At 37.8% G+C, this 24,034-nt stretch overlaps 1 protein-coding gene across 1 annotated transcript; it reads right to left on the bottom strand.

The window, feature by feature from the left end:
* Positions 1-1,095: 1,095 nt before the first annotated feature.
* On the bottom strand, positions 1,096-23,785 carry LOC118802221 (NACHT, LRR and PYD domains-containing protein 12-like). Its single transcript, XM_036562712.1, has 13 exons — positions 23,699-23,785; positions 19,622-19,728; positions 18,408-18,714; positions 16,016-16,229; positions 13,381-15,172; positions 12,986-13,184; positions 11,866-12,014; positions 11,450-11,710; positions 11,123-11,296; positions 5,148-5,318; positions 4,896-5,069; positions 2,717-2,763; positions 1,096-1,637 (listed from the first exon to the last, which is right to left on the bottom strand). The coding sequence occupies exons 1-13, from the start codon at positions 23,783-23,785 to the stop codon at positions 1,096-1,098; spliced, it is 4,224 nt and encodes a 1,407-aa protein (XP_036418605.1).
* Positions 23,786-24,034: the final 249 nt, after the last annotated feature.

A 24,034-nucleotide genomic window follows, 5' to 3' on the forward strand; every position in this document is an offset into this window, starting at 1 on the left:
TGTGGAAAGTTGTAACACCACTGATAGAATCCAAACCCGGGAGACTCGATCTGTTGTCTAGACAGGTGAAGTTTATTTGTTGCGCGCGCAGGTTCCAGACATCCAGCCAGCCCCCCTATACAATGGGCTGTCACACCTTTATAGCTGGACTGATGCCAAGATTAGACCCAGCGTATACAGGACAAGTAACAGGTGTGACAACATGACCATATAAGGAGAAAGACAACAATAGGCAGCCTAAAATACAACTTCAAAGCACACACACACACAACACAGCACATTAACTTCCTTCACCACTTACAAAATCACTAAAATCTGAGATTTTCTAAAACACATTCAACTGCCACTTTAGTTACAAAGTTACGCTACATGTAGAAAATTACAGCGATTACAATTATGTTATTAATTTTAAAATTACTACATGTTTCATGAGCTACACCATTGACACAATCGTTCTGTGACACAAAAGGCTGCCATGATTTGCACCTGTCCACCGTTACATTCTTAGTGGACCTCCATATTTACCACAATCAAGTGTTCTGGACATATCCACCAGTCCTTTCACAGTCACCGCAGGAATACTACTTGAATTCATTCAGCTACCCATGTTAAAGTCAGAACTGTATGGTACTGGTTGTTAGCTTGATGTTGCTAATCTGGAAAAAGCATAATCTTACTTACACTCACTGCATTAGAAACATTTTATCATTGCTTGAAGAATCTATATGAATTTGACAAAGTTGTGGCAAGCTTTCTTATCCCATTTAGATAAAATAAGCCATAGTTTCAACAATTCAGTGCTCTGCACACCTTTCACAGCACTTTACACTCCTAAAAATAAAGGTTCGTAAATGGTATTTGGCTTAGGTGTATAGTTCTAGGAAAAAACTTTAATTGGAATATACACTTTACATTATGTGGAAGTTCTTTCACCATCTTTGCACTCACACATCACATTTACAATAATGGTTCTATAAGGAATCTCTCACTGCAAAGATCTTATGGAACCAAAAGTGGTTCTTTTACCGCATCACTCCAAACATATCTTTTAGGCACCTCTATTTTTAGGAGTACACCTAAATGTGTGCATATGTTTTATTCGAGATCACACAATGTGACTGCATCATCGTAATTGTAAACCCTGATGCCTGGATATAGGGGTTCGGTGAAGGTGGTGTGAAACGTATAGGTGTGGTATGCTCTGTCAGGAGAAATAATAAAATAGGAAAGTGTGCCAGCCTGGCAGTCCAGATAGATCCCCATTCTCTTGGTGGGGTTGGGGGGCATAGATACAACAGTTTCCTTGTTATTGTAACTGACGTAATACCCATAGTCATTAGAGCAGAATAGAATCCAAGATTTGTTATTCATTCCCAGTTTGCAATCTCTCCCACGACCTTTCCTGTTGATCCCTTTGTAAGTCACTCCTATGTAAACAACATTTCCAGTCCACTCAACTTCCCAGTAGAAGCGAGCACCACTCAAGGTTTCTCCGCACAAAACCTCGGCATAGTACTCAAACCGATCTGGGTGGTCAGGGTATGGCTGCTCCCCTTTCGTCATTGTCACCTTCTTGACCCCAGTCAGGGACAGGGTTCTGTGTGCTGTGTTCGGGTCCAGTGTGATTGCACAGGCGTCTGCAGACCAAGCAGCCCAGAACAAAGCACAAGGTAGAAAGGCTAATCAGGCAGATTATAACATTACAGACAATTGTTATAGATATTAAAACGTATGACAGAAAGAAAAAGGGGACCATAATCTCACACAATTCTTCACTAATTTATTACAAAGGTCTGTACAATCCTTTTTGGGTCATTACTATACTCATTAGAACTTCAGTTACTGAAATCAACAGGCCTTGGTCAGCATCAATAGTAAATCCTACCCTCCATGGTGGAAAATCAATGACTTAGAACGCATCATCAGTGTGTGTAACATGGTACAGTGTACAAATGCACTCAAAGGAACCATCTTTTAATACTGCTACTAATAATGTCTTTGGACAGCTAAGCGCAGTTGGAGCAAAAGTGTGCAAATTGTTTAATTTTGGATAAAAACAAGCAGAGTAAACTTCATATAAAAACTGGTGATTTTTTATGTTTGTTTTGAAGAAATGGACCATATACATTGAAACATCATTAAACTAAGATAATACCATGGTTATCATACTTTTAACTGAGAAAATACTCACATTTGTGGGTTTCTTTGGTCGCTTGTGCAGCCATCTTGCCGTTTTCTGTCATAACACTGTTTGGAGTGACTCTGAAAAACCTCTGTTTGAAGGGCCATGTAGTCCTAACACTTCACCCTACTCCTCTACTGCAACAAAAATTGGGACACCCTACCCCTAAGCGTGAACGCACAAAACTGAAGGGTAAGGGCTAAATGAGTTTTGTAAAAAATCAAGCCACTCATTTAGTGTCCAGGAATTTGACAGGGCTGAGGTGGCAACCCTAAGGTAGCAGGAAGGCCATCCTACATACCCAGAGACAGCAAGACCCATTATGCTCTCTTGGACTTCCAATCACAGATGACTGAGGCATCGTCATTGAAATCGTAACTGACCAAGAGCTGTCATTTCAGAATTTATTAGTAGTTGTAGTCACTAACATTTTTAGATTAATATTAATATTTTATATTTCTTCCCATGACTAAAATTCAAGTAATAACTTGAATTCAAGCAAGCTAGGATTTCACTAACAGATAGCACACTTACATTTCTTGAGTCCTGGTTTGTTCCTGCATTCTCCACCATGTTCCACACTGTAAGAAGAGCAGGAAAGCCATATCTATGTGATTTTTTTTTGCTTTTACAAGAAACCACTTTACAGGAATAGTTCTACAATACCATTTCCAAAAAGGCTGGGACACTGTGCAGAATGTAAATAAAAATAGAATGCAATGATATGCAAATCATGTAAACTTGTTTTTAAAGGAAAATACTACAAAGACAACATATTAGATGTTGAAACTGAGTAATTGTGTTGTTTTTTGAAAAATATATGCCCATTTTGGATTTGATAACAACAACATGTTCCGAAAAAGTTGGGACAGGGGCATGTTTACCACTGGGCGGCATCACCTCTTCTATTAACAACACTGAGGAGGACCATTTGCTATAGTTTTGAAAGTGAAATGTTTTCTTGTTGTTGCTTGATATTGTGATTTCAGCTGTCACAGTTTGGGGTCTCCTTTTTGTATTTTTCATTTCATAATGCGCCAAATGTTATCAGTGGTGACAGGTCTGGACTGCAGGCAGGCCAATTTAGCACCAAGACTCTTGTACATTAGAGGCATGCTGTTGTAATACATGCAGAATGTGGTTTGTCATTGTCTTGCTGAAATAATCAAGGCCTTCCCTGAAAAAGACGTCATCTGGATGGCAGCATATGTTGCCAAAAATGTACATATTGTTCAGCATTAACGGTGCCTTCACAGATGTGCACGTCACCCATGCCATGTGCATTAATGTAATGCACCCCTATACCATCATGAATACTGGCTTTTGAACTGTGCACTGATAACAAGCTGAGTGATCTTTAGCCTGGAGGACACAGTGTCCATGATTTCCAAAAAGAATTTCAAATGTTGATTCTTTTGACCACAGGACACTTTTCCACTTCACCTCAGACCATTTTAAATGAGCTCGGGCCCAGAGAAAGTGGCAGCATTTCTGGGTCCTGTTTATATATGGTTTCTTCTTTGCGTTTTAGAGTTTTAATTTGCATTTGTGGATGCAGTGATGAACTGTTTTCACAGACAGTGTTTTTCAGAAATGTTTCTGAGCTCATGCAGTGACTTCCACTACAGAATCATGTCTGTTTTTAATGCAGTGCCGCCTGAGGGCGTGTTACTGAACCGTTGCAAATTAACCACCAGGTTTTTACAATACACAACTCTACCAGCCTTTTGTTGCCCCTGTCCCAACTTTTTTGGAGCGTGTTGTTGGCATCAAATTCAAAATGGGCATATATTTAACAATACAATTTCTCAATTTCATCATGTGACATGTTGTCTTTGTACTATTTTCAGTGAAATACAGGGTTTAAATGATTTGCAGATTATGGCATTTTTTTTTTTGGAAATGGGGTCATACTTTCCTTCAAGCCCTCAGCAAAAATGCTGTTAAGACACTTCTCAATACGTAACTGCTAAGAAGTATGACCCAAAGCCATCAATGCATTTATATTTTAGTGCATCTCAGGCTTGTCTTAAAAATTGTGATTGTAAAATATCCTTGTTGGTTAAGATTTTGAGCCATAGGCCACTGGTTTGGCTAAGCTGCTGAAGCTGCTAAGAAAGACATTTCTAATAGGTTTTCAAGGTTTACATTATGCCAACTTGGAGCTGAGCTGTAACCACTGAATTATCTCTATGGTGCCATTAGCCACTGTAACATCATCAGCATCTATCAAGATATTTCATTATTCTTTGCATGTGAGTGGGAACTCAATGCTGATGCTATTAGAACAGCATTTATCTGTCAGATTACAACAGCACAGACTACAACACAGTAATGGTGATTCCAGCAGCTCAACACAGAGTCACAACATTTCACACAGAACCAACACTGTCCTAGTTCATCTGATAAGAAAATCACAGGGGTAAATATTTGATTAAATTACTTAAATCTGAGTTGATTTCATGCTTACCCTGCAGAAAGAGGTAAAGCATGGTGTTCAAGATCATGTGAACACAAGACCAAGAATGCTGGAAATAAGCTCTGTGTGAGCATATGTTTCGAGGTGCAGGTTTGATGGTAACTGGTAGTTCTAAAAAGCCTTTAAGAGCTACAAAAAGAACTGTTTTCTTTAATTCCATTACTTTAGAAGCTTCTTTTAGAGGAACATGTAAGAATGCATGAGCACTACACACTTAATATTTATTCTGCTCACCTCAATTTCTCCAATTTACAGTGTGGATCATCCTGTATAGTGGACAGCTGTCTCACTCCAGACTCTCCCAGGTGATTGTAGCTGAGGTCAAGCTCTTTTAGCTGTGACTGATTTGAGCTCAAAGCTAAACTTAGAGCAGAACAGCCTTCTTCTGTAACACAACATCCCGAAAGACTGATAAAAGAAATGATTAGACTTCATTCATAAAGGACTTATATGTAATATGGCTGATATTGTAGTTTAGATGATTACCCAAGTCTCTGCAGTGTGCACCGTGGATCCTTAAGACCAGCACAAAGTAGCTTCACACCTGAATCCTGCAGATCATTGTCTCTCAGCTCTAGTTCTCTCAAGCAGAAGTTGGAACTCAAGACTGAGGCTAGATCCGAACAGCACTTGTCTGTGAGATTACACCAGCGCAGACTACAAAAAAGAACACAAATAAATTATGTAATCGTTGATCCTTGCACTCATGTTCATCTATATTCCATGTTCATTTATATCAATTTGGAGTAACAGTTGTAAACCAAAAGGTGGCATTTCCTTCTTATTAACTAAACATTAAAATTTTAGTAGTTAATAAACATTTTATTAACTATGCAAACTATATATATATATATATATATATATATGTATATATATATATACTCCTGATCAAAATCTTAAGACCAGTTAAAAAATTGAAAGAATTTTCACTTTGCACTATTGGATCTTAAGAAGGTTCTAAGTAGAACTTCACAATGCTAAAAGAAGAAATAGGAGCAAGAGACAAAAGATTTTGAGCAGCCAATTTATTAAAAACAACAAGTTAACTGAAATAGGCTGTTCATCAGCTGATCAAAAGTTTAAGACCACGGCCTTTAAAAGCCAAAATCTGCGCGAAATTTGGATTCCAATTCATTTTTTGTCAAGAATTCATACTGGCAAGACTTCCTAATGGCAAAAGCAAAAAAGCTCACTGACTTTGAACGTGGTAGGATTGTTGAGCTGCATAAGCAAGGCCTCTCACAACGTGCCATCGCTGCTGAGGTTGGACGCAGTAAGACAGTCATTTTGCATTTTTTAAAAGATCCTGAGGCTTATGGAACAAAAAAGTCAAGTGGCAGACCCAAAAACATTTCACCGGCACTGAGCCGCAGGATCCGATTGGCTGTTCGTCAAGACACGGGCCGATCCTCGACCCAAATTAAGGCCATTACTGGTGCTGACTGCAGCTCAATAACCATCAGACAGCATCTGCGAGGGAAGGGCTTCAGAAACAAAAAACGTCTTCAAAGGCCACGTCTCCTTCAACGCCACAAAATTGCCCGTTTGGACTTTGCAAGGGAGCACCAAACATGGGACACTGAAAGGTGGAAGAAAGTTTTATTCTCTGATGAGAAAAAATTTAACCTTGATGGTCCTGATGGCTTCCAACGTTACTGGCATGACAAGGAAATCCCACCTGAGATGTTTTCTACACGGCACAGTGGGGGGGGGGCACCATCATGATTTGGGGTGCTTTTTCCTTCAATGGAACAATGGAGCTTCAAGTCGTACAGGGGCATCAAACAGCAGCTGGCTATGTGGAGATGTTGCAGCGGGCATCCCTGATGACGGAGGGCCCTCTTCTGTGTGGTAATGACTGGGTTTTTCAACAGGACAATGCTGCAGTTCACAATGCCCGACTGACAAAAAGGACTTCTTCCAGGAGAATAACGTCACTCTTTTGGACCATCCTGCATGTTCCCCAGATCTAAATCCGATTGAGAACATTTGGGGATGGATGGCAAGGGAAGTTTACAAAAATGGACATCAGTTCCAGACAGTGGATGCCCTTCGGGAAGCCATCTTCAACACCTGGAGCAACATTCCCACTAGCCTCCTGGAAAAACTTGCATCAAGCATGCCTAAACGATTGTTTGAAGTGATCAACCATAATGATGGACCAACTCACTACTGAGTCCTTTTTTTGACATTTCAATTTTTGTTTTTTGGGGGGGTTTTGGGTTTTTTTGAGACATGGTCTTAAACTTTTGATCAGCTGATGAACAGCCTATTTCAGTTAACTTGTTGTTTTTAATAAATTGGCTGCTCAAAATCTTTTGTCTCTTGCTATTTCTTCTTTTAGCATTGTGAAGCTCTACTTAGAACCTTCTTAAGATCCAATAGTGCAAAGTGAAAATTCTTGCAATTTTTAACTGGTCTTAAGATTTTGATCAGGAGTGTATATATATATACATATATATATATATATATATATATATATATATATATATATATATATATATACACACACACACACACTGGAGATCAAAATTAGAGAACAACACACCATTTCCTAAATGTCAAGGTCACTGTGTAGTCTTATGTGAATTTGTCCTAACAGGAGTAAAAGAGCAGTATTCTAAGCTTATTTCATGAGTCATATATATTCTAAAGCACAGTAAAAAAAAACTTAAATGAGATAATTGAAAAAGAACACTGATCAAATTTAGAGAACACTTTCAGATACCTGCAAGTTATTGGTGTTAATCTGGCACCTGGTGCTAATTTCCTTAATTATCTGACAAACCCTATTTAACCGGCAGCCTAACTTCCAGTTTTCACTGACTTTGCAAGATGGTGAGCCGTTCCAAAGTGACTGAAACCCTCCAGCAGCAGGTTGTCCAGATGAAGGCCAAAGGGGTGACCCTATCAGCCATAGCAAGAGAAGTTGGTCGTTCCAAGTCTGTGATTTCTAGAGTATTGCATCCTTACAACATCACAAACTCATTCAAGTCCACCAAGAAGGCTGGTCGCCCACAAAAGACAAACGCAAGAGAGGACAGGATAATGGGGAGAATCTCCATGGGTAATCGGTTTAACACTGCAGCTGGAATTGCTCACCGGTCCAGCACTGAACAGGGTAAGGAACTGTCTCATCATACAGTGGCTTGACGTTTAAGAGCATTTGGACTGAAAGCCCACTCTGCAGTGACCAAACCTCTCATTAGCAGAAAGAATCAAAAGACTAACCTTTGCTGAGGAGCATGTTGTGCGGTCAGAGGAGAAGTGGTCCAGAGTTCACTTTAGTGATGAAAGCAAGATTAATTTATTTGGGTCAGATGTTCATCGACAAACTGGGGAAAGACTGAACCCAAAGTGTGTAAAGAAGTCAGTGAAAGGTGGAAGAGCAAGTGTCATGGTTTGGGGAATGTTTTTGGCAGCAGGAGTTGGACCTCTCATACAGCTACATGGCAGAGTGGATGCAAGTGTGTATCAGAACCTTCTTCAACAACACGTGGTTTCTTTCAGCCAGCAATTTTCATGCAGGACAGTGCCCCCTGTCACACAGCAAAATGGGTAAAGCAGTTCCTTGAAACTGAAAACACTGAAACAATTAAATGGTCAGCCCAGAGGTCTGATACCCAATAGAAAACCTCTGGAAAATCCTTGGTGACAAAGTTATGGCCAAGAAACCCACAACAGTCACCGAATTGTGGAAGAGACTGCAAGAAGAGTGGACCAAAATCACACCAGAGCAGTGTGAGAGACTAGTGATGTCCTGTGGCCACAGATGTGCTGAAGTCATTCAAAGCAACGGCCTGTACAGCTCCTACTGATTGGTGACTGTTGTAATCTTCAGAAAATTTAGCTGTAATCTTTCTCTGTGCTACAGTCATTGCTGTTCTATAATTTTGATCATTGTGTTTTCTGCAAAATAAAGGTTTTATGTTGAAGTACCTTGGTTATTTTGTAAAACACTGTTCTAGTGGCATGGTATACCCCTTACAAAAAATCCTTCAAATGTTGACCAATGAAGATTACATTATTTTAAAAAAAGTGTTTTTGATCTCCAGTGTGTGTGTGTGTGTGTGTGTGTGTGTATGTATGTATGTATGTATATATATATATATATATATATATATATATATATATATATATATATATATATATATATATATATATACACACACATTGACACATACATATATAAAATGCAAACCCTGTAATTCATTTTTTGTTTGGACTGCTTGTAATGTTGCTGGCTAAATCAGTCTACTTCCAGTAGCTGCTTAGTTTAGGCTACAGCCTCTGTAGTCCACTAGATTAGTGATTAGATGAGAAATTAAAGCTGTACTGTGTTACCTACTCATAACATACTACAGCTAGCATGAGAAAGTTCACTGTTAACTAGCAAATTAATGGCACAGTATCGTGTAGCTAGCTTTATTAAGTAATCAGAAGGTACATCAGACGGCATTTTGGGGTTTTGGTAGAGACAGGCTTTTATAACGTATATTTAATGTGTGCTTTTTCAGTTATCAGTGAGGACAAAGATGCATTAGACATAAGCAGAGAGAGAGAAAGAGAGAGTGAGAGAGAGAGAGAGAGGTAAATGAAAACAAATAGAATCGAAACTAGAATTGAATTTAGTGTAGGTTTTAAAATGTATTTTCAGCTTAAATAAACAGGGTATTTGGAGTCAGTTTATGAAATAACGGAGGGATATAGAGGGAACAAATGAAAAGAAAAGGTACATGACAGTTATGGATGGGTAAAAAAGGAGTAATGATTTGGTAAAAAAAAAAACCCGAAGGAAGAAGCTATTACTCATCTTTGGCAGTTATTTAATTCACTATGAGATGTAGGTCACATTTCTGCCTAATTACGGCCCTGTATATGTATGTATATATATATATATATATATATATATATATATATATATATATGTCTGTGCGTATATATATATATATATATATATATATATATATATACACACACACACACATTGTTAGGAATTTGGTAATTGTTTAATCTGGTTACTATATTTACACATAGGTTTGACATTTCGAATTGGAATCTAAAGAAACAAGCAAGGAATCCATAAAGAACTTTTTAAAGAGTGATTCCTCTGATTTTTAAAACATTCATGCACAATTATCATTGAGACAAACCTGTTCAAAGAGCTTGATATGGAATTAGACAGCTAAGGTAGAGATTTGTAGAGAAAATCACTGACACAATTCTTCAAAGTGGTGGTGATATTAACAAAAGGTCAGGGGCCATATTACAGAAACCTATCTTTTTGTCTTAACTTAAGATCTGACAGGTCAATACAACATTTTTCACACATTCGTATTACAGAAGCAAATCTAATCTTAATTAAGAATCTTATCTTATCTTACAGCATCTTTTCTTAGTTAGGAAATCTTAACTTACTCATTTGAAGTTTCATTTCCAAACACTTTAGCTGAGCGCACTAACGTTATTCCTCCTAATAAACACTCGTTTAGCTCTGTCTCACCGTTTTGAATGTAGAAAAATGTAGCATCTTTATGCTGGTTATAGTGAACTGTGCTGCCTGACACTGCATAAAACAATAGAAACAGATGGTTAAACAGAAGTTAAGATGCTCTGGGGTTTATCTTAAAGTTAAGAAAATGTCTAGGATATTTTGGCAATTTAGGATGTTTCTGTAACACCGTTTTCCTATCTGAAAATATGATTATAGACTTAATAACTGTTGTTCTGTAATGGCTTCTGTCCTAACTTAAGTCTTAACTGAAGTTGCCATGACAACAAAGAAGACAAAATATGATCCCAGATGTCTACAACACAAATACAAGCACTGTATTTTCCATCAAAATTTTATATGAAATGTTGGTAAGGGTAATAAATTTGTAAATTCAACAATCATTTTTTGACACTATTTTTGCCTTACAACTACCTACATGTACCTCTCTGTCAGAAATGTTTTTTTAAAAATCTGTTATAGGCCAAAACATTATCACAACACTATCGTAAAACAAAGTCATCAAGCAATGTATTCATGTAATAGCATTCTGTAAAGAAGATTTTAAAAGCATTTGCTTTGCTTCAGCTATCTGGTTCCTGTCACCACCACTGTGATCAATTCTGGCTGTAGAGCAACACATTTCACTTCAAACCAATCTGAATGACTTTGTTTACATCTTAGCAGTTAGATTACACACAACTGTTGAGAATTTGAGTTACTATTTAAAGAGAGGTTCTACAAAGAAGCTTTTTGAAAAGCTGCTGTGAAGAACCATTAAAATTATTTTGACTGTTTTGAGATCTTCATAGAACCAAAACTTGTTCTTTGTGGCACAAACCAAAGAAGAACCATCAAGATCCTTCAGGAAAAGTAATTCCTTTGTGGAATCACTCCAAAAAACATTTTGGGTCCACTTAGCAGTTTTTAAGAGCATCCACAAGCAAGATCATATTAATAGAATATTTACCTTAGTTTTTCAAGTTTGCAGTTCAGGTTCTTAAGTCCAGCACAGAGCAGTTCCGCACCTGAATCTCCAATATAATTGTTGCTGAGATCCAGCTCTTTTAGGTGTGAAGTTGCTGATTGCAGGACAGAGGCCAGAGTTTCACATGTCTCTTCTGGAATACTGACATCAGCAAGTCTAAAGATGAACAAACCATTATTAAGTGATCATATAGTGTTTTCATCTGCTTTGGAATACACAAAATAATATTATGCACAGAGCAATTTTTTATTAACTGGTCAGCTGCAAAAGTAATATTTTGATTCTATACTGACTGAATATCCTTCCAACCTTATACTCTTCAGTTTGCAGTCCGGATTTATCAGTGTAGCGCTTAAAAGTTTTACTCCAGAATGGTCAAGGATGTTGTAGCTGAGATCAAGTTTCTCCAGCTTGCAGTTTGCATGTGTTAGTCCTTCACAAAGGTTCTTCACCCCTGAGTCTCCCAGCTTATTGTAGCTGAGATCCAGCTCTCTTAGAGATGAGCTGGGTGACTGCAGAGCAGCGGCCAAAGCTTCACAAGACTCATGCGTCAGGTCACATCTGTCCAACCTATAGAATAATAGGGTCAATATGGTCTGCTTCTGAAGGAATATTCTCCTTTTATGCAGTGTGTTATAGCTCCTTTTTAGTGTTTGATGTTTTCTATGAAGATATTTAGTTGTCTGCTGACAATTAGCTTTGAATGAACAGTCTTTTGAGCTTACCCAAGTTTCTCTAGTTTACAGCAGAAGCTTATTAGTCCAGCAGAAAGCAGCTTCACTCCAGAATCTCTCATGTTGTTGCAGCCAAGGTCTAGTTCTTTCAGGTTTGAGTTTGCAGACTGTAAAACTGAGGCCATCAGTTCACAAGATCGGTCTGAGAAGTTAGTGCCAGACAAACTACAAACAGAAAAAGGGAAAAATCTGAAGTCATTTAAAAACAGTAGGTTGAGTAAGCTTGTAAATAACATAGATATAGATCATATACAGTAGCAACAGTGGTTGTATATGTGTATTGTCAACTACTGTTCTATAAATTAATTTGCCAATAAATGACATACATCACATGATTCTTCAATATCTCTTTTCTGTAAATACTTTTCAGTGCATCAAAATAAAATTCATTTTAGGCATTTATGTCTCCTAAAGTCTACAAAAATGCCAGACAGTGTTACCATCCACTTATATATGTAAATTGGGTAAACTACTATAAAAACTAATTTGGTTATATAGAATACTAAATTAAAGTTTGGCATGGTCTTATGTTTAAAACCTTTAATATTATAACAGTTTATTAAACGTATTAAAAGTATTTAACTAATTGCAAAACTTTTGTACATACATTCAGATTTCCTTAAATGTACTGCACCATAACCTACAACAAAGGACTTTAATATAACCTTGAGATAAAGGACAAACGTTTATACAGATGTCCAAGTTTGTACACATCTTCAGTAAGGGTTTTCAGTAAGTATTAAAATTAAACATTTTTAGTTATGTGTGGTTTTACCACCTGACATTTTTTAGATGGTAAAAATTATCATCTTGTTGAAAAAAAAAAGAATTTTTGCCATTTTAATGCTATGTAACAAATGTCATTACATCTCTTTTAAATATTTTTTCCATTTATCTTTAATCATGTTTTAATCTATAATTCAAAATTACTATAATTTGAAAGTCCCTTATTCGTAATAGACCTATATGACAAAGATTAATATACTTTTAATTAGAAAAGCACTGAAATCCCCTTCAATTATTATGTTTATTTAAATTTAAATACAAACCCGAGTATCTGCAGTTTACAGTGTGGACTCATCAGGCAGTCACAAAGCAGCTTCACTCCTATGTGTTCTAGCTCGTTGTGGCTGAGATTCAGTTTCTCTAGTTTACAATGTGGATGTAAGAGCCCAGCACAGAGAAGCTTGATCCCTAAATCACCCAGATTGTTGAAGCTGAGGTCCAGTTCTGTCAGGTGTGAGTTGGATGATTGTAGAACTGAAGCTAGAGTTTCACATGATTCATCTGTGAGGTTCACCCCAGCAAGACTGTGGATGGTTAGAATTCAGTTAAAATACAATAGATCACAGAGACGACCTATAACGCTATTTGTAGTAGAATTTTTTCCTGATTATGCATAATATTGGTTTACAATATATCATAAAAGATGTTATATTTCGTTGTACATAATAACCCTCAATAATTATTTGATGGTATAATATTGAGTAGATAATAAAAGCTTACATAGCTTTTCTTGAAGTCCTGACAACTGGCAACAACCTCCGATACCCTTCAAGGGATGTGTTGCACATTTTCAGGTCAAATTCGTTCATCACATCCTCTGAAGTTAGTAGCACATAAGCCAGAGCAGAGCACTGGTCAGGTTTGAGCTCTGTCTCGGAGTGCCTGCCTGATTTCAAGAAACTCTGGATTTCTTCCACCAAAGAGTTGTAATTCAATTCATTCAGACAGTGGAACAGATTGATGGTCCTTTCTGCTGAGAACTCATTTTTGATCTTCTCCTTAATGTAGTCCACAGTTTCCTCAAAGCTTTCCACACAACTTTTTGACAGTAGATCTCTCAAAAGAACCTGATTGGACTCAAGTGAGAGTCCAAGAAGAAAGCGAAGGAAAAGGTCAAAGTGTCCATTCTCACTCTGTAAGGCTCTGTCCACAGCACTCTTGTGCAAATCTGACATCTTCACTGCACTACTCTGACACTCTGGGTCTTGACTCAGTATGTTAATGTTGCCATTCACAAATTTGAGCTGCACGTACACTGCAGCAAGATGCTCCTGAATGCTCAGGTGCACAAAGCTGAAGACTTTCTTCCGGTACAATCCAAAATCTTCTTTGAAAATTTCCGTGCAAATTGTAGAGTACTCGGATGCTTTGCTGACATCAATTCCACATTCAGTTAGATCTTTTTCATAGAAAATCAGATTTCCCTTCTCCAGCTGCAGAAACGCTAGCTTCCCCAGTTTTGTGATCATCTCCTTGTCCAATTCCATCAGGTCTATGTTATCCTGAATCAGTCTATGGTACTTCTTGTTCTTCAAATACGTTTGAATGAGAAGGAAGTGGGTGTACATCTGAGTCAGAGTTTTAGGCACTTCTTCACAGTCTGGTTTATCTAACATTTTCTCCAGAACTGTGGCAGATATCCAACAGAAGACTGGAATATGGCACATAATGTGGAGGCTCCGTGAAGACTTTATGTGTGCAACAATTTTGTCAGCAAGGCCTTCATCATTGAACCTCTTCCGGAAGTACTTCTCCTTCTCAGAGTCATTAAATCCTCTGACCTCTGTAACCTGGTCAACACAATCAGGTGGGATCTGACTGACCGCTGCTGGTCGGGAGGTAATCCAGAGAAGAGCAGAGGGAAGTATATTCCCCTGAATGAGATTTGTTAGCAGCTCATCCACAGAGGTTTTCTTTGTCAGGTCACAGCACATTTCATTGTTCTTGAAATCAAGAGGAAGTCGGCACTCATCCAGGCCATCGAAGATAAACACAGTCTTTACTTCCTCACTCCTAATAGTCTGTAGTTCTTCGAATTCTGGAAAGTACTGGTGAAGAAGTTGAATTAAGCTATATTTGTCATTTCCCTTTAAATTCAGATCACGAAAAGGGAGTGGAAACATGAAGTGGATGTCTTGATTTGCCTTCCCTTCTGCCCAGTCCAGGATGAATTTGTGTACAGAGACTGTTTTCCCAATCCCAGCGATGCCCTTCGTTAGCACAGTTCTGATGCGTTTTCTCTGTCCAGGCAAAGGTTTGAAGATGTCGTTGTATTTTATCGCGTTCTCTCGAATGCCTTTGTTCTTTGATGCTTCCTCGATCAATCTGACTTCATGTTCTTTGTTGACACCTCCACTCTCTCCTTCTGTGATCAGTAGTTCTGTGAAGATCTCATTTAAAAGGACTTTATTCCCTTGTAGAGCATTTCCCTCATGTATGCACTCAAATTTAGATTTAAGATGATCTTGTAGTTTAGACTTTAGATGATTCTGTACATTCTTAAGGTGCTTCCCTGCAGAAAGAATATTTCATTCAGTAATAGTAGATGACACGAGTTCATCCCTCGTGTAACTTCAATGGGAATTCTAACAATCTCTCAAAATTCCTGCATATATATTTTACGATGTAAACAATGTCATTCAGAGTCGTTTGATGTGAAACATGCATTCTAGGGAAATTTATGGAGAAATCTTTCTGTACAGCGGAGGTGCTGTCTGAAACCTTTAATGCCTCTAAAAACTATCTCAGAAATCTATTACACAATCTTGTTTTACAATAGTTTTGAGATAAGCTGTTGGCCTTAAACAGATTTTTAATACATATATGGTGGGGAGATCATACAGGGCATTTCCTGCATGTATCCCCCCTACATTAGTACATTTGGACATAAAATAAAATGGCTACGTTTACATTGTAGACATCACGAACCCTGGTTCCTATCACCATTGTAAAGGAAAGTCTGTACACTTCTCTAGAATGTACCATTTCATATTCCACTCTGAATGACTTTCTTCATATTTTAATAATCGAACTGAGCAGAAAATTTGGAATTTCTCTTTAAATCCTTCACAGAACATCTATCTGCACTTTTTGGTTCAGATGTAGAAATAAACCTGAAAAGCGATATGTTTAAATATCTTGCTAATTTAGCCAGGGCTATTTAGATGATAACACTGTTATTTTGCTGTGATTTCAAAAAACAAACCCATTTGATGTATCTGTTATTTTCTCTTTCTACAAAACTGCAAATGCTCTGCTTTCCTAAACTTTAGTGCTTTATTTTTATCTAGTCAGGCCGTCACATCTCAAAGATATCAAACACAATCACACAAAGATACTGAAGATTTTCTCCTACCTTTCTCCAGCATGAACTTTAAGGCTATCTTTAGAGCAGCCTCTGAGCCAAAGCTCTCCAGAACAAGTTCAGATACTTTGTGGACTTCCTGAGCCTCCTGAGGAGACTCAAAGCATTCGGGGTAATCTTGACACAGATAATTCAGAAACTCATTCTTGTCTATGTTGTTCAGTGTTTGCTCAAGTAAAGACACTGTGTTGAGCTCCTGGAGGACCTGTAACCAAAAAACACAGCAGCAAAAAAGAATGATTAAAGAGGCACTCTGGCCAAACTGAAAAATTTTATCTGCTTTAAAAATGCCTACTCGTGACCTACAGCAGTGCTGCAGTAATATCTAGAATGCTTTACCAGTCTACAGACTAGGAATCCAGGGACGTGGGAAGTGCTGAGGGCATGGCAGAACCCCCAGATTTCAGGGTTTCAGGGAACTTGAATGTAGTAAAGAGCTATATCTGCTTGTTTTAGAATGGAGTTTCTATTTTTACATTTTATTCATGTACTTTAAATACACTGTTAATTTAACCATGTAACCGTGAGCCGAACTGCTTCTCTCACCCCCTGCTGGCCATTTGGGGCATACAGCTACAGAGCTGTAGGTCATTTCTGAGCCCAAAAGCGATTGTTTTTTAAACAAAAAAACATGTAATGATGTCCCTTTGAATATGTTCCTTTTTTATCAACTGTGATATCTTCCACTCTGTGCGCAATTGAGTGTGTGACTACGAAAGTGACACAACTAGTCATCAATAATCTGATTGGACACCACTTAGCTTACTGCATAAAGTCTGGCCCGAATCAGATAAAGCAGAAAAGGGTGTGCATCAGCGGTCTGATGTGTTAGTTATGAGAATATTGTCGTCTCTTGCCATGTTATGCTGGGACATGTGCCATGACTCTGTTTGATGTAAATTATTACTAGTATTATGCATGATATTCCCGTTAAAGTCATGTAAATACTGCTTAAAATTTCAGAAACCCAACTTAAAACACCTTCCCGCGTCCCTGAAAAAAACCCTCCTTCTGATGGTGTATCTAGAAAACCGGAAGAACTTTTGAAAACCTACAATGGTGCAGATACTTAAGGGAGAGCTGTTTAATTTTTTTATCACTTCTGTAATAATTAGCTTCTATGATCATTGATTCTTTTTTCGCATTTGTTATTATTTCTTTGGCCAGAAAACAGCTTCTTGTGAGTCTATGTTGTCTGAGAGATAACATGATACTGTAAAAGAGAAACAGACCACCTCATCACTTAACAAAAAGCATTACACTGTTAAAGGTGATTTGTGTGGCATTTTAAGCATAGTTGCCTATTTCAGAGCTTTTTTTTTGTTTCTGCTAATTAAATTATCAGATTAGCATACAGAAAGTTATACTACGAAGCTAACACTAGAACAGTGAGGCTAATTTTGCTGACAAAAACTGAAAGTTCATAGTCACTATCTTTCAATACAACCCTAAAAGTTCTCTGAACCCACTCAAACTGGTGGAAAATTGTGTAAAGTAGATTTTCACCGAACCTTTTCTTTAAAGCTAGAATGATAGCTTGATGGAAAATGTATTGTTGTGCTGCACACCACAAAAACAGTCATTCATAATTCATCATTCACATCAAACATTTTTAAAAAGTAAAATAAATGCAAAAGCAGCACTTTGCAGCACAGTGCATGCAAATTTCAGCTACTGACTGGACCACGGCATTCATTCAGAATGGTAACAAATCACACAGAATTGACATGATATGTTCTTCTGCATCCAATGAATTAGTAAGTCTTGAAACTGGTCTTCAAAATATGCGGTACACCATCAAGGGCACCAACTTGGGTTAATTGTTGGGGGGAACTTTTTTAGAAAGTAGACGAGGAGCCGCACATACCACAGCAAAATACAGGAAAATAAGCAATAGAAATCTATGAAAATGAAACAAAAAACTAAAAAAATATATTAAAAATGCAAATTCTTTAATTTATAATTGAAATTAACTAGTTAAACTTCTCATCCTGCAAACAGTTTTTGCTTGAAACTATTGCCCAATCACAAGACAGAATGCTGTCAAGGATAAACAGATGTACCATGCACTTTTAAGAGTCATATATTGTTGAGCAAAGGGGTTGAATTGACTGTTTATCAGTTTGAATAAAGGATATCTTTAGAACTTCACTGTAGCTCCACTCAGCATCACAAACGGCGTATATGTGAATAACCCATGTCTGCAAGCTGTAGCAGTCACGCAGCTGCGTCTTTGAGGAATACCCCTTAATTAGTTCTTGGGGATGGGGGGATTACAACCTAATGTATCAACTCATAGTTGGCACCTACGTGTACCATATAAAACATACAATGCCTGTATTACTACACAATATTTCTTGAATCTAAGCCGTTGATCTCTTACCCTGGCTCTTATCGTGTAACTTTTCTTGTGGCCTCTGTGTGTCAGAGTTGCGCACTGTTTACAGATCAGGGTCTGGTCTGTCTTGCAGAACACTTCCATTGGCATGTCGTGCTCTGGGCAGAGTCTGTCCTCCTGGTGACCAGTGGGGTCTGGCAGGGTGTATCCCTGTGGTGCTGTAACTGAGGTTGGCCAACTTTCCTCACTCTTCTTTTCTCCCTGCTTAAAGTTTGCCAGTGGGTCCAATGACATGTTACTCTTCATAGAGATATAGCTAGGTGTGGGTGATTGGGGTCTCCCTGTTTCAGTACTATAACCAAAACACACAGAAAGACCTCATTAACTATCACATTTTTCAATGAAATTATCACAGCCTTTCTAATACAGTTGATCTCCTTTCAATTTATTCTACACATCACTTTTCAGATTTCAAAAAAGCTGAAGTGAGTGTTCAAACAACATAGTTTGAACCCCCTGCTGTGAAAACAACATTTCTCCACAAAGACGTCAACTTCCAAATACAAAGACTAAGAGTTCCCTTCTGGTTTTATAAATCATGCAAATTTCCACTGAAATACATTCTATCAATGTTGGTGAAGAAAAGAAATGTATCATCCAAATGAGGAGACTCCAAAACAATTGGAACATGTACTTTATTGTTATTGTTAAAAGCGTTTATTCCCGCCCATCAACCAAGGCCTCTTATACGCAGACTCTTAATAAAGATGCTAACTGTTAAGTGCTTCAATTAAAAAGAGCTAATTTTTACGCTTAGTAGTTTTTAAAGAAACAACAAAATATCGGACTGGTATTGGTTTCAGCCGATGCTCGAGGGTTATTAGTAATAATATCTGAAAATAAAAACGGTTGTTGTCTGTAATCTGTAACAATACCCATTGTAATAGTATGACAATGGAAACATTTCACTATGATCTGTAACTTCTTAACTGAAACTGAAGTTTTTATGGTGTTGCCCATTGAATCTGTTTGTGCTTCTAAAGCCTTTTTAATGTAGGTACACACACCCACACCCATATAGTAATATTTTTAGTAAACAAAGGAGGGTACACAGAATATGACCTGTAGATCAATACAGGGAAAGTCTCTTAGTGCTGGCAACTGTTGAAATTTGTTTTAGCAAACAAAGTAAATTTATAACTATTGAAACAATTTTCAAGTTTGATATTATTTTTGTCTTACACCTTGGCATTGCTAACCTTTGTCCAGTGCTCGTTTGTCCCTGGCAAAACTTGTCCTGCCAGTCCATGGATGCCTCATTCTTCATGGACGCAAAGCTAGGAACAGGTGAAGCCGGTTTTTCTGGCTAAAACAAAAATAAACAGCTTGTCAAAATATGTTCCATGAAAAATAAGCACTGCTTGCATGTGAGTTCAAACTATCTAAACCTGGCTTGAGGAGACAGTTTTATTTTTTCAGTGGCAATGCCAGAGTGGGTAATCGGGGGTCAGGAGAATTCCCAGTGGGCCGGAGTTCTGAGGAATTGTGGCAATGTACTGTAGCACATATTTATAGGTAGCTCCACACATAAAACCTCTAGGTAGGATATTTTAATAGCTTAAATCACCACATCAAAAAATCTTGCCAGTATTAAAACTACAAGACTTTAGTCACCAGAAGAGGATGGGTTCCCCTATTTGAGTCTGGTTCCTCTCAAGGTTTCTTCCTCCTGTTGAGGGAGTTTTTCCTTGCCACTGTCGCCAAGGCTTGCTCACTGGGGGCGTGGACCCAGATTCTTGTAAAAGGCACTATATAAATAAATTTGACTTGACTTGACTAGTCAGCTTATTCACCAGCTTGTCGTTTGAATTTTCCCGTTCCACCTTAAATGTTGCCGCAGTTATTATGCAGAATTTAAGGTGGAACAGGAAAATTCAAACGAAAGTTGGCTAATGTCCTCATCAGAAAATGTTACCAGCATTAAAAGAATAATTAGTATATTTTGATAGCCTATATTAGCTTATCAGCAGGGTGTGTAGTGATATTAAGCTGAGTCTGTACTGAAGTAAACACACGAGACAAATACTTTCAGACACAAAACAACATTCAGCACAGTTTTTGTTGTGCTCAGAGAAGATGCTGTGAGCTTTACATACACTCACCTGTATCTTGAGAGGGTTAGAAAGCATTATTAACCTCTGTCTGTATATTGCTCATTTCTGTTTTTACTATTTCATCCAATTAAAATATTTTAGTTTTACTTCTTGTAAGAGGTTTTTATTAGACGTGAAGAGACATTCAGAATAATACACCATTGTTAATCTACAAAAAAGGTTTACTTACGCATTCAAATGGAATAAAACCATACATAAATACACTATACTGTGAGATATATATATATATATATATATATATATATACCAAAATCATCAGTAATCTTAATTATACTATGATATAATCTCTACCAGGACACACATTGTAGCAAAATACTTGCTGTAGTAGCATGAAAATGACATTATTTCACAATGATCTAAAACTGAAAAGGTTAAATTTAGGTGGTGTAGGCTTTGTATTCTTCTAAAGCCTTTTAATGAGGCACATGCCCACACCCACAAAGCAATGCTTATCAGTAAACAAAAGAGTCTACAGGACTGAGAGAGTATGAGTAATAGATAAAGACAGGAACAGTTTTTTTTAGACAGTACTCACAGCTGTAAAAGTTTTATTTAGCAAATATGGAAAATGATACCTATTAAAAATCTTTTGAGTAAACTATCACTATTAAATTTGCACTGCAGACCTTTTCCCCAGTGCTCGTTTGTCCTTGGCAGTCCATGGATGCATCACTCTTCATGGACAACAAGAAACAAACAGCCTATTAACATCTGTCGCATGAAAAATAAGCATTTTTGTAGGCAGGGTCCAACTATTTGGCCTGAGGAGGTAAGAAATGTTATTTTCTTGGTCGTACCAAAACACATAGTAGAAAGGTACCAGGCAGTGCACATTTCAATATAGAAAACTTGTATAAAGATTATGTGTCTGTACAATAAATTAAAGTGGTAGCCTACACAAACTGTCCACTCATTTTGGCCAGTCATACATCTTTGTCATTTGATTATTAGAGTGTGCCTCTAGCTCCTGCGGCACCTGCGAAAAATGTAGTACATGCAGATGGCTCCAGTTTACTTCATTTGCAAGCAAACTTAAAAATGTGATATAAATGTATTTACACCGATCAGGCATAACATTATGACAACCTCCTTGTTTCTACGCTCATTGTCCATTTTATCAGCTCCACTCATTATATAGGTGCACTTTGTAGTTCTACAATTACAGACTGTAGTCCATCTGTTTCTCTGCATACTTTGTTAGCCCCCTTTCACCCTGTTCTTCAGTGGTTAGGACCCCCATGGACCCTCATAGAGCAGGTACTATTTGGGTGGTGGGTCATTCACAGCACTGCTGTAACACTGACGTGGTGGTGGTGTTGTTTGCTGTGTGTGTTGTGCTGGTCTGAGTGGATCAGACACAGCAGTGCTGCTGGAGTTTTTCAACACTGTGTCCACTCACTGTCCACTCTATTAGACACTCCTACCTTGTCAGTCCACTTTGCAGATGTAAAGTCAGAGACGATAGCTCATCTGCTGCTGCACAGTTTGTGCTGGTCATCCTCTAGTCCTTCATCAGTGGTCACAGGACGCTGCCCACAGGACGCTGTTGGCTGGATATTTTTGGTTGGTGGACTATTCTCAGTCCAGCAGTGACACTGAGGTGTTTAAAAACTCCAGCAGCACTGCTGTGTCTGATCCACTCAGACCAGCACAACACACACAGCAAACAACACCACCACCACGTCAGTGTTACAGCAGTGCTGTGAATGACCCACCACCCAAATAGTACCTGCTCTATGAGGGTCCATGGGGGTCCTAACCACTGAAGAACAGGGTGAAAGGGGGCTAACAAAGTATGCAGAGAAACAGATGGACTACAGTCTGTAACTGTAGAACTACAAAGTGCACCTATATAGTAAGTGGAGCTGATAAAATGGACAATGAGCATAGAAACAAGGAGGTGGTCATAATGATATGCCTGATTGGTGTATATGATGCATTTAGGGATTTTAGAGATCTAATTACATTTTGCTGATAATATTGAAGAACGTTTGAAGAAGTCTTGTGATGGGTAGATCACTTTTTTATATACCACTTTGTTTGATTTAGTTGTTTGCAAAGTCTCTGTTGTATTTACTGATTTCTGAGGCGTGGTTTCGTTTATATTATTTTCCTGTTTTGACTTTGGCTTTGTCTTTCTGGTTTTCGAATATGTCTTTTCTTTTTGCTTTGCCTGCCTGCATATCAACCCCTGCCAGTTCTATGGACTACGAGTGCTGGACCACACCAAACAAAGCCACCAACCTACATGCCTCCTATATCGCACCCAGACTTCATAGCAACATAAAATTAATTAATTACTGTAATTTGGAAAGACTTTTTTTTTGCAAATTGTATTGTAAGTTACTGTAAAATTGCCATTCAAGCGTCTGCAATTTGTGAAACATGACCATTTTACTAGCATTTACTATACATGCACATCACTGTGAATTCAGATAAATTACCGATAAATCATAAGTTACTCGTTCATATTCCTTGATTAATGTCACTTACAGATATTTAAAGTATGCCTGTTTATGACAATTTATTTACAATTAATTTATTAGTCAATGAATAGTTAAGAACTATTTTAGAAAATACTGTATTACTACAATACATAAATACATTCACATCACACTTCTAAGCATACCTTTAAATTATATGTATCTGTTTAGTAAAGCATTATTAACTGCTTGCTAATAGTTCATTAAGTGTTAAGAAGCAGACCTTAAAATAAAGTGTTCCCAAAATGTGAAATCACTGTGGAAAATGGGCAATCTATTAGATATGCTCATGTACTTGCATTATTTGAACCCCAAACAACAAGTAAATGAAGCGAATCAAACTTTGGGGTGAATGTATCGTTATACCCGATAGCAAGACTGTGAATATCTAAGCAGTACTTCTTAAAAAGTGGACGTTTAGGCTGGTAGTGTGTTAAAGAGGTGAAGTAGTGTCTTAGTGCTGTCACACTTCTTGCAGAGTTTATCTCACATAGAAGGATTCTAAAGTTATCTATCTATATTAGGAAAAAAGTCAAAGCAGTGCAGTACGAATGCCCTCCATCTCTCCTTCGTCTGTCTTAAATGATCTAGCTGCATCATGGCTGGGGAAAGCCATGAGCTATTAGAATAAGGGGAGAAACAGGGAGTCAAGGACGAGAGAAAATAACAGATAACTTACCATCTCAACCACTGTTGAGGTTCTTCTGGGCCTTTTTGCAAAATCATCTTCAACGTCCTCTTCCTGCTTTGATTCTTGCCTGTTCATACTTTTCTGTAAGACAGTCATTCACTTTCAGATGATTAAATGTCTCTGATCTTCAACTTTTTCAATAAAGCAGGTATAGGTTTACATGTAAAAAAAAAGAGATTCTGCGTAATGTGAATATGGTCCGTTTCCGAGTCAGAGTTGTTCACAGTGGTATTGACGGGTACTAGAGGTCTCAGACATTCAATAGCTCTAAACGTTTCCTCACAGAAAGTTATTACATGAAATAGCCATTAAGACCCTTCCTGA

The sequence above is a fragment of the Colossoma macropomum genome, unplaced genomic scaffold (assembly GCF_904425465.1).
Source record: "Colossoma macropomum unplaced genomic scaffold, Colossoma_macropomum, whole genome shotgun sequence".
Lineage (NCBI taxonomy): Eukaryota > Metazoa > Chordata > Actinopteri > Characiformes > Serrasalmidae > Colossoma > Colossoma macropomum.